Source organism: Octopus sinensis, linkage group LG20 (genome assembly GCF_006345805.1).
Source record: "Octopus sinensis linkage group LG20, ASM634580v1, whole genome shotgun sequence".
Classification (NCBI taxonomy): domain Eukaryota; kingdom Metazoa; phylum Mollusca; class Cephalopoda; order Octopoda; family Octopodidae; genus Octopus; species Octopus sinensis.
In genome coordinates this window covers 17,324,500-17,337,084 of record NC_043016.1, presented here as the reverse complement: position 1 = coordinate 17,337,084, position 12,585 = coordinate 17,324,500, and the positions used below count along the sequence as shown (strand labels likewise).

Here is a 12,585-nt window from a genome sequence, read left to right as displayed (position 1 = left end):
AACAAGGACAACAAAAGAAAGAGGGGGGGGGTTTAAGAAATTCATCGAAGCGAGGTCTTCTCCCTTGTTCCTATAATAGTGACTAATTGTCTAATTAGTAGACTTTACTGATTATAATTATTATATTTCCATAATTCCAATGATTATAATTATTATAATATTTCTATAGTGACTGAAGTTTTATTTAGTAAAGTGGGCCATTTTGCCCATAATTTCATATCTTTCATGGTTATGGACTATACTAAAACATTTGTGTGTGTGTGTGTGTGAGATAAATGCTGTTGCTGTTTAATTCTATTTCAAAACATACTAAAATCTTCACAAGAGGAGAAATGGCTTTGTTTTTCCTTTATTTATACATGATTTAATTCATCATCATCATCATCATCATCATCTAATTGTTCATGAAATTAGGGATTTAATTTAGATGTATAATTTGTATAGAATTGAGAGAATTCTTGGAATGACATTATTACTATTGATTAGATAAGATGTATCAATTCAAGTGAGGTAATTCATATAAGCTGTTTCAGAATGGCTTCCCTTATACTATAACATAAAGCTGAAGAAAATATAATCTTAATTCTAAAATAAAGGCTGTGAAAGGCCACCTTTAAAATGCTGTAAAAATATACAGATAGATTCATAAATTTATAAACAACACATATGCAAAAATGCAAACACATAAGTACACAATGCATCTATACATGCGTTCATATATATATATATATATATATATTATATATATATATATATATATATATATATATGTGTGTGTTTATTTATATATGTATATATATGAAGACATGTATAGATGCACATACAAAGAGTTACAATCTACAGAAACACACATGCACGCACATACATATGTATACATACAAATTAAATGTAAAATTGTATATGCTGAAGAAAATTGGTTGTTTATCTTGAGAAGGATTAAAAAGTAAAGAAGAGACTCATAGAAAGATGTGAATTGATGGAGGAATGCCCAATGTATATTCTTGACTGAACCACTTACCTGGTATTTCTCCAGAGTAAATTGCTAGAATGTACAGACAAAACAGAGATAAAAGAAAAGTTAACAGAAGAGAAAATTTGGTGTTAAATATTTCTCTGGGCACCTTCTTAAGGATGTTAATCAAGGTAAAGTAATTCTAATTACTACTTATGCTAATTAATATTTTCTACCGGGAATTTCTTTCAGTTTTCATCTGAAGATTAAAGAAATAATTAGATTTTAGTTTATCCATTTGCTGGAAGGTTTACATTAGAAATGATTCATTGATGTTGAGGTTTTCTCCAATTTAGTAGAAAGACTTGTTTAAGGATGTTGTAGACCAAATTTTGAATTATTTACTGCACAATAACATTTATTAGTGAATGATATCTGAAAAGTGATTTACTATTCAAGGCAGGAAGAGAATCATGAAGGTTTGCAAGGGGTCTCCTTTCAGCAGAAGAAAAATTGAGAGAGGGAAAAAAAAAAAATGAAAGATACATTCATGATGTGAATTGTTGGAAATATTTGGAAAATATAGAAGCTACTAAGAACTTAAATCATAAAACAAATCTGATTTGGAAATTTAGAAATAGAGTTAAATTTGTCAATTCAGAATTGGCAATGTAAATGTAAAATTATAAGTACAAACTTTGACAACATGACATTTAAATACATTACTTAAATTATAAGCAAAACATTTAAAAATGCTGGAAATTAAATGATGATAAAATACTTAAAAAATATCATACATTCTTGCAAGTATATATTCCTGAAAACATACCATGCTGAGAAATAAGTTATTTCAATTTGTTCCAAATTCATCCAGAACAAAAAAAAAAAAAATTCATTGCAATTATAACTATTTTTTACAAGTATCAAACTTAAGATTAAATATTACAATAATAATCAAGTTAATATAAGAAGCATTTTAGTTCATACAAAAAATACTCAGAACACATTTCTGATATAAAAAATAGGATTCTTAGAGAGATTATATATTTTACTAAGTATCAAATAATTCTGTTATCATATTTATGCAATTTTAAGTGAAAACTTATGGAATTACAACATGCCACATACATTGTATATTTTGTTTCTTCTACATGTGTGTGTGAGTATGTGTAAACATGTGTGAGTCTTTGTGTGTGTGTATGTATGTACATATATATATATCAACTTTCTTATCTATATATATATATATTATATATATATATAAAACAATATAAGAGAGTGGTCAATATATTGCTCACTCTAGCACCAGTTAATCCAAAAGGTTTCAACCACGAAGATACATGTTTCCCATGAAAGCCAGTACGACTGTTAGCTCACACGGACAGGGCAAGTAAAAAATAACAAAAATACAGATTATTTTGGGACAATTGTTTCGCTATTAATGAATTAAATGTAATATTACTTACAAAAAAATCCATTTGTAGCTCGTCAGCCAAGACTATCTGGATGAAATCCACTCAATCACACGCCAGATTTTACCATAACGATAAATACGCGTGTGGTTCAATTGATTACATCCGACGTTATAATTCAAATGCCCCAACCAACAGCGCGCCAAACTTTCACGGAAAACAGATACAGCATTTAGAAATAAATGCAGCATAATTATAATTAATTAATAAGGGTGAGAGAATTAGATACTAATTTAATAGTATATTTATTCAACACCAAGTGGCCTAGTGCTACGAGAACCTGGATTATTATAATTTTTATAACATATTACAATACTTTTACAAAACAAATATAAGAGAGTGGTCAATATATTGCTCACTCTAGCACCAGTTAATCCAAAAGGTTTCAACCACGAAGATATTATAATAATCCAGGTTTCTCGTAGCACTAGGCCACTTGGTGTTGAATAAATATACTATTAAATTAGTATCTAATTCTCTCACCCTTATTAATTAATTATAATTATGCTGCATTTATTTCTAAATGCTGTATCTGTTTTCCGTGAAAGTTTGGCGCGCTGTTGGTTGGGGCATTTGAATTATAACGTCGGATGTAATCAATTGAACCACACGCGTATTTATCGTTATGGTAAAATCTGGCGTGTGATTGAGTGGATTTCATCCAGATAGTCTTGGCTGACGAGCTACAAATGGATTTTTTTGTAAGTAATATTACATTTAATTCATTAATAGCGAAACAATTGTCCCAAAATAATCTGTATTTTTGTTATTTTTTACTTGCCCTGTCCGTGTGAGCTAACAGTCGTACTGGCTTTCATGGGAAACATGTATCTTCGTGGTTGAAACCTTTTGGATTAACTGGTGCTAGAGTGAGCAATATATTGACCACTCTCTTATATTTGTTTTGTAAAAGTATTGTAATATGTTATAAAATATTATAATAATCCAGGTTTCTCGTAGCACTAGGCCACTTGGTGTTGAATAAATATACTATTAAATTAGTATCTAATTCTCTCACCCTTATTAATTAATTATATATATATATATATATATATATTAAGGTTTGGAGATGATGTACAGGTATTATATATCAGAAGAAATGAGGTACTCAGAAATCTGGATGGTTTTATATTTAAAGATATTTATTAGTATGTTACATGTTTTTATAAATCATATAACTTATATCATATATCATATATTAGCGCTTTCGTCCTTTCTGGTGGAGTCTTCAAATTGAACTTTTGCAGGAATTTTGACTTTTTACAGTTTTATTGAGTGTGTAGGGGTGAAGAGAGATATATGATAGTACAAGAGGGTGAGGAATGGAGAGGAAGTGAAAGGGAGAGAGAGAGAGAGAGAGAGAGAGAGTGTGTGTGTGTGTGTGTGTGTGTGTGTTTGTATCTGAAAGGAAGAAGAAATAGAGAAAGAAGAAAAAATTTGTTGATATCTTTGCTGCTGGTCAGTCTTTGAAAGACATATATATATATACATATATATATATATATATATATATATATATATATATTATATATATATATATATATCATCATCATCATCATCATCGTTTAATGTCCGCTTTCCATGCTAGCATGGGTTGGACGGTTCAACTGGGGTCTGGGGAGCCCGAAGGCTGCACCAGGCCAGTCAGATCTGGCAGTGTTTCTACAGCTATATATATATATATATATATATACATGATGATACATACATATACTTATATATATATATTAGATATAAGTTAATCCTTCCACACAATAAATCCCGAGTCCCAACTGTTGACGGTCACATTTTGCACCTACTGGTCACCTTGTATGCAAAGACTGCATTGATGTGAAGACCAAATGAAGGAAGCCAGAAAGAGATCAACCAGTGCTGACCATTCCAGGAAAAACGACAATTGCATGAAGGCTTGTTCAACTGGGTCAGAGAAAACTGCAATAGGTCAAACAGAATGGCAAAAAGCTTACTTTTGTATGCATCTCACAAAGCAAGCAGGGACTAAGTCTCAGTCTATATACACATATATATACACACACATATATTTGTGTATGTATTGATGTATATATATATATGTGTATGTATATATAAATGTGTGTGTGTATATATACATATATAAGTATACATATATGTGTGTGTGCGTATCTATATATATATATACCGGAGTAAACACATAAATGTGAAACAAGGTGGAAAAAAGGGTACTCAAATACCAGTGGTAGAGTAATATGCTTTATTTGAAGCAGCAGAAAATTCAAAAAACCTGTTACTCTGAGTTTCCTGTTGCCGTTCATCGGACAGTTTTTGCTAGATGAACGGCAACGGGAAACTCAGAGTAACAGATTTTGTTTTGTTTTGTTGAATTTTCTGCTGCTTTAAATAAAGTATATATATACATATACAGATATGTAATAAGTTTGAAAACAGAGAGATTCAATGCATATAAATTAATTTATTAATTATTTAGCATTGCCTACAATTGTTTGACTTTAATTTGAATTACAAACATGTATCATATATATATATATATATATATATATATATATATATATACACACACACACACACACACACACACATACATATGTGTATGTGTACACATTAATACAGATATATAAAACCTGCAAGTCATGTGGATGATTGAAATGGCCTTTGAATATTCATAATAAAACAGGCAGGAAAAGGAGTCAATACTGAAATGAGACATTGCTGCAGGTTTTGTTATCAGCCCTTTAAATGACTTTTCAGGGCCCAAAAGGCGCTTATGATCTCAAGCTGAGGAAGAGCAATTATAGGCACACCAAGAGGTTAAGCTCTGCAAGGAGCAGACAGCCGCCATAGGTTTGGTGAGACAAACAGGAAATGTAGATTTCAAAGCATGAGTATACACCTTTCTTTTTTTTTTTACAGTGTTAATCAGTAGAAGCTGCAAAGTTACTCAAGAGCTGAATGTTTCATTCACAGTGTGTGGGGAAAAACTCACAACCCAGGGATTGTAAATAATATACTTGTGTGTGGGGGTGGGTGAGTGTGTGTGTGTGTGTGTGTGTGTGTGTCTGTGTCTGTCTGTCGTGTGCACATGTGTGTGTATGTGTGTGTACGTGTGTGTGTGTACGTGTGTGTGTGTGTACGTGTGTGTGTGTGTGTACGTGGTGTGTGTGACGTGTGTGTGGTGTACGTGTGTGTGTGTACGTGTGTGTGTGTACGTGTGTGTGTGTGTACGTGGTGTGTGTACGTGTGTGTGTGTGTACGTGTGTGTGTGTGTACGTGTGTGTGTGTGTGTATGTGTGTGTGTACGTGTGTGTGTGTGTGTGTATGTGTGCACTTGTGTGTGTCCATGTGTATGTGTTTGTCCACGTGTGTGCATATGCATGTCTGTGTTTGTGTGTATTTCAATTCTGAGTTTTATAGGGAAAAAGAAAATAATTTTAGAAAATAACAGCAAATAGTATTTGAGTACAAATGAAAATATATTGATTATTGTAAATAACATTGAGATCATTGAGACATAAAGCAATATGTATCTACATCAATATAATTTCATAATCGAAAATAGACTTAATTCTTGCCATGCATTGCATTGCAGTAAGCAAAAGTTTGAATCATAAAAATCATTCAAGAAACTCAAAATCCAAGTTAATATTACGGAGAATAATGTCTGTGATATTTTCACAAGAAATGTGGTTATTTCATGTAATGAGTGCCATTAAATTGGTTCCAGATGGAGCTGTGTCCAAGAGAAAAGGTGAACGAAATGAATATAGTGATTGTGAATTGAGCAGCTCAGAGAAGAAAGTTATGTTTGCCAGTGACAGGAATAAGCTGCGTGTAGCCATGCACGTAAATTCATTCATGTGAAACTGTAGATATTTATTTAAATATGTTAATAAAGAATCAACATTAAAGCATTGTATATCTTTCATAAAATCTGCTCTTTAGTTCATTTGATTCCAACCTGCCTGAAACTACCATTGGTTCTGTGGTACAGACTTTCCATTTTAAAGTCCCCTAGCTTAAAATTTCCCATTAAAATTTCATGTAAACTATGCTAGCACAGTAATTCTTTCTACCATAGACACATGGTGTGAAATTTTGTGAAAGAGGGCCAGTTGATTTCATCAACACCAGTACTTGACAAGTGCTTGTTTTATCAATCTCAATGGGATGAAGGGCAAAGTCAAACTTGGCAGAATAGGAACTTTAACCATAGAGAGATGAACAAAATGCCACCAAGCATTTTCTCCAGTTTGCTAACGGTTCTGCCAACATACCACCTTAGATACTAACTGGATAATGACAAAGTTATTTTCCTGTACCATTGTGATTTTAATTAATTAATCAAAATACAAAGGGTGTATTTAAAAACAAAAATATAGCATCAAAAGGTTTAACTGACAATTACGATGCCTTGCTGTGTTTAGGATTTTAGTCTTTCCTTCACCAAAACTAACTGCTACCGTTTCCATATATTATGTCTTTGACTCTGCTCTTATGGCAATAAACTTCCTCTACAAAAGAACAGATTTGCTAGAATTTCTTTCCTTTAATAACAAATTAAATAATTTAAAATTTCAGGCCCATTTCTTTAAAAGTTTCTCTTTTAAAATTATTTCTGAATCAAAATATTTGCAGTTCAACTTCTAATTCTAATCACACCTAACCCTACACCCTACCCACCTACCTTACAGTTAATTCTCCTTCCATTTAATTACATATTGATAATTGATATCCTTACTGAGTACTTAAAACTCTAACTGGATTATTAATTAGATCCTTTCTTGCTACACAAAACCATGAATTTTTTACAGCATTACTTTGTCATGGATTTTCTTCCTAATCTGACCATCCCTAATTAGAACTATATCTCCTCGAACTAAATCTATCCTCACAATTTTTTTTTCTAACAGACATTAAAAATTCAAACTAAAAATTAATCATACTAATTATAAGTAGTCCCTTTAATCCTCAGTCCATCTATGAACTACAGTTTCTCATTAGGCTAATAAATATATGCTGGTCTCTTTTGCAATTATCTTCTTCATACAAACACACACACACACACACACACACACACACACACAAATTTCCACACCAGTCAAGAACCAAGACTTCAAGATTATTAAAACCTTCAAGATTAATAAAACCTTTAAAACCTCCATGATCCCTGAAATTCACCAACATTACACCTGATATTCCCTTCCCCCTCCATACACATGCACACATGTATATCATGACTCATACACTGTTCACTTTCCTGACTTTTCTACATAATTCTATGTTCTGTACATACACCTTTGATGAGGTGTAGAGCACCTGAGCATTATACACAATAATTCCACTATCATTATTATTATTATTATTATTATTATTATTATCATCATCATATCTCAACACTAAACTATGTCCATCAAGCACAGATAACCAGACTGCATTTAAAAAATAGAGCAGGACAAGACTATGAACACAAGATGTAACCAACGAATGTATACCAGAGACTTCATCATCGTTTGCATAGCAGACAGAGGCATGGCTCATTGGGGTTTCAGAATCTAAACATTGCATTCGATATTCAAAATGCAGCTTGTTGAAATTAAACAACTGCAACACCAACAATCCATGCCTCCCTAACATTTCTACATCCAAACTTCCCATCCATCCTCTCCATATCTGTTTTATATTGAGTATTCTTCATTTATCATCATCAGAGAAGATCGCCATGCAAACAGATAACAAACCTAAGCAACAGCGCCATAGCTTTTCTCCATTGAAAGTATAACTTTCCATTTGCTGCCATGCATCTGTCGTAGACATGCTTTCAGCCATGCAAACGTTTCTTAATTGAAGATGTAAGTAGATGAAATATCAAATCTTCATTTGCTTCCAGTGTTGTTAGAACAAAAGTGCATATAGCCGTAAAAACACATACATACATGCATGCACACATACATTCATCTATATGTGTACATTCATATACACATATATATGTACACAGTTGGAAAAATATACACATACAAATACACACACACAAACAAGTTACAAATATCAAAGTTGCAAACACTCAATATAACTGGTTATAGAGTTAAATTATATATCATCTTTTTTCAATGCATGGAGAAATAACTTATTTCATGCAATGTGTGTGTGTGTGTGCATGCATACATGTGAGTATGATTGTAAGGTGTTTGCATAAATATGTATGCATGTATGGTTTGTTTGTTTGTTTTTAATTCTTTGAGTTCTTGCAGTTAAGAAAGGATTGTTTCCATGAAAGATGTAACTTTGCAGTTGGACCACAAGAACCTAAATGCTAACCATAGTGGGCAGCTACACTAAATCTTAGAAAAAAATTTTGCATATTCCCACTGTTTATAGACTAAATTTGCAGAATACATGTTAGAGGATCTCTCCATTGTCTAAAAACGTTAGCTTTACCAGATTATTACTTATACAGTTTGTGAAGGTGTATGACAGTGGTTCAGGTGTTGCACACTCTATCATAAGATCATGGTTTCAATTCCTGAAGTGGGCAATGTGCTGTGTTCTGGAACAAAACACTTCATTTCACTTCACTCTGCTATCACTTTGATGCATGTGTACATGTGGTACACCATGTGCTGGGCACTTGTTCAGGTAATGTCAGATTTGATGGTGGAAATGAGCTTAATGTACAGCAAATACATTTGATCACTATAAACGAATCATTTTTGCAGGTCATTTAGCAAGGAATTGCAGAACCATCTTTCTAGGACGACAGGAGACAACCATCAAACACTTGCGCAGTTGGCAATAAAACCAAGTGCTCCACCGATTACAACCAATAGAAATCTAAGTAAATTTTGAAATGGTTGACTATAAATCTTGTTTTACTCACTAATTTTTAATGAAATATTTGTATTCTGGTCCAAGAAACAATGTCTCACTTATTATGTATATGTGTATATGTGTGTAGAATTATGTTTGTATATATATATATATATACATACATGAATGAATGAATTTTGTATGAACAAATATATATATAGACAGACAAATAGATATAGCTATTTGTATGCGTATATATGAATGCATGCATGCATGCGTGTTTATGAGCATGTTTGTATTAAGTGGAGGCATGTGGATATGTGGTTAGGGTGCTGGACTCATGATTGTAAAACCATGGTTTCAATTCCCAGACAAGGCAATGCACTGTGCCCTTGAACAAGACACTTCATTTCACGTTACTCAGCCGTTAAAAATGAGTAACAATGTATTGTACCAGAATGCCATTCATTTGGGGAATATTTAAATCCCCAGAATCTAGGAAACCAACTTTATAAGTGTAAATGACTTAGGAAAGAACTTTGTCAGGTTTTTTTTTTCCTTTTTAACAAATGTATTAATGTATATGTGTATAAGTATATAATAGGATTTCCTGTGAATTTTCCTTTATGACCATCTAAAGCAGGGCTTCCCAACCATTTTTCATCTCTGGACCCCTTTGATTACTATTTTATTCTGGTGGACCCTCATAGCCATTCCATGTTTAAAAACTAGTTTTATAGAAACTTCTTTCAAAATTCCCATTTTGTTTTTCACACATTCACTAGTGTAGATGGAACCCTGGAAAATGTTAAAGGAAGAAACTTAGTTGTTTCTTGCAAAAAAAAAAAAATACCAATACATACATCTAAAGTGAAATTTGTTCAGGGCCCTTAAAATATTATTGTAGATCCCCAATTTGCTACTTTGCTTGCATGAAACCCACTCAAAATCTTATGTGGACCCAGTTGAGAACCACTGATCTAGATTAATGTGTGACCTGGCTGAGTATTCCAGATGCAGGTACACCTTTGTGTGATTCTCTGGCAGGTTAAGTGTAACAGTGACAAGGACGGACTTTTCAATTGGAAGTACTTTCCATTCAGTGGGCTTTTGAACAGATTCCATCTTCCAAGTTTCCATTCTTAAGTCTTGGGCAAAACATCTGTCCAAAATGTCCTGCAATGGGATTCGATCTGGGATCTCATGGTTTCTGAAGAAAACTTCTTAATCATACACTTCACCCTATGATGGATGTACATTGTTTTCCTAACAGCATCATGTTGTACGGACTCACACGGTGAGTGGCCATCACTAAAACTCCACTCCAGAAACAACTGCAGTGGACAACGGCAAAGATTCAGCTCTGTTGGCGATGCAACTCTAAAATGTCCCATTCAGTAAATGCCAAAATTCTTCATAAATTTGAAATAACTGATTCTAAAACTGCCCTGATATAACTTAAATTATCTCCCTTGGATCGAACTGTTTACAGCATTCCCCCGCCATATTGCGGTTCGCCTATCGCAGTCTATTATTTACGCTTACGTCGATTCCTCTTTGGTGTTGTTTTGCATCTATAATTTTTAAAATATTCACAAATTATAAAAATAATAAAAAAATATATACAATACTGTTTCTACTACGCGGATTTTCACCTATCGCGGTGGGGGGCGGGGGGTGGGGGCTTTGAAACGTATCTCCCGTGATAGTCGAGGGATTACTGTAATCAGCTGGAGTAATGGCTTTTGAAGAATTTGTCTAACTCAATCAAAATCAGGCATTCAGTTCCTTGCATTACTTTCCTGAAGATTAAATTTTTGTCATACAAAGGAAATGAAATCAATGTTGTCGTTGAAATCTTAGTTAAGAATTTGGGATACAATGTTTCTCTTATCTGAAACAATAACGAAGAATAATGAAAACTGGGGTGAGTGGAAACTTCACTACAGGGTGAGCAAGCAGGATGGGGAAACCTTCAGAGGAAGAACTCCCATCAAACAGGTGCTTCGACTTGTTAGCAGTACTTCTGACACTCTAAGGAAATCAGGTCCACCCAGGTCAAAAAATCTTAGATGTCCTCCTGTTGTTTTTTTCCATTGCTTCTTCTTCTGGGGATTGAACTTAAACCCTGCCACAAAAGCCAACACAACGACGACTTACATTGTGGACTTATTTCAAACTGGGTTTCCTTTCTATTACGCTTAGTACCTTGTGGCATTCCTTTTCACTTCTGGCTATTGTTTCTCTTTGTCCATAACCACATTCAGCATTATAGATATAGTGTTGCAAAGTTACTTGCAACGAAGCTTTTCTCCAGAAACGTAGACTTAAATAGCAATTATAATCCAACTATTTTCTACATGGCTTTATAGAACAGCACAACAAATGTGACAGAGGCAAGTTGATAATTGGGGAACAAATCCTGTTCGTTAACCCTTTTATTACGAACCCGGCTGAAACCAGCTCTGGCTCTCTGAGTACAAATGTCTTGATTTCATAAGTTTTTAATTAAAATCTTCCACCAAACCTTAGTCACAATTTATGTTCCTTAAACCAACTTAGTGATAACTAAGTTATTTTACTAAATTCTTTGTTATATTTAAAATTAATTGAAAGAAACACAGAGCATCTCAACAGAAATACTGTAATGAAAGGGTCAAACATCTACCCACTTTATATTATTCTGTACTTATTACTTCATATTGTATATAAACTGGATACCACCCCAGAGTGTGTACGCACGTATGTGCTTGTATGCATGTATGCATGCTTCTATATATGTGTGTATGCATGCATGTACATATGTAAATGGTAGAAGATAATGCAAGTATGCATGCATGTATGTATATATATATATATATATGTGTGTGTGTGTATACATATATGTGTGTATACATATATGTATACATATATATGTGTGTGTGTGTATACATATATCTGTTTCAGCACAGAGTGTTCTATACTCTTTGTGCTCTTTGTGTAAACTCAAACATATAAAGATATTTTGGATTCAAAATGATTGACAAATGAGATTGATGCATCATCAAGCAAGGAAACTCTTTGCTTCAGCTCAATGTCTTCACTGATTGAATTAAATTTCGTCTACAATATATATATACATGGTTATATATATATATACTCTCTAATAAACACAATTACAAAAGATTTACTAATACTTTTATGCTTAAAGATACATTAAATTGTCAGATTTATAAAGCATGCTATGTAGCTCTGAGGAATCTATATGAACCTGTCAATTTAATGTATCTTAAGGCATGAAACTATTAGAAGCTCTCTTTTGTAGTTGTGTATATTAAATGTTATTTATCTCTTCCTGGATGGAGTACTTTTTTTATTGATCCT

The 12,585-nt window shown here is 33.0% G+C and overlaps 1 protein-coding gene across 1 annotated transcript in view; it reads right to left on the bottom strand.

Moving 5' to 3' along the window:
• The window catches only part of LOC115222592 (nidogen-1), a 173,238-nt gene that overhangs the window by 56,527 nt on the left and 104,126 nt on the right, over positions 1-12,585 (bottom strand). Inside the window, exon 6 of the mRNA XM_029792880.2 lies at positions 1,019-1,042. Coding sequence (XP_029648740.1) covers positions 1,019-1,042 — 24 coding nt within the window. The remainder of the gene's footprint in view (positions 1-1,018; positions 1,043-12,585) is intronic.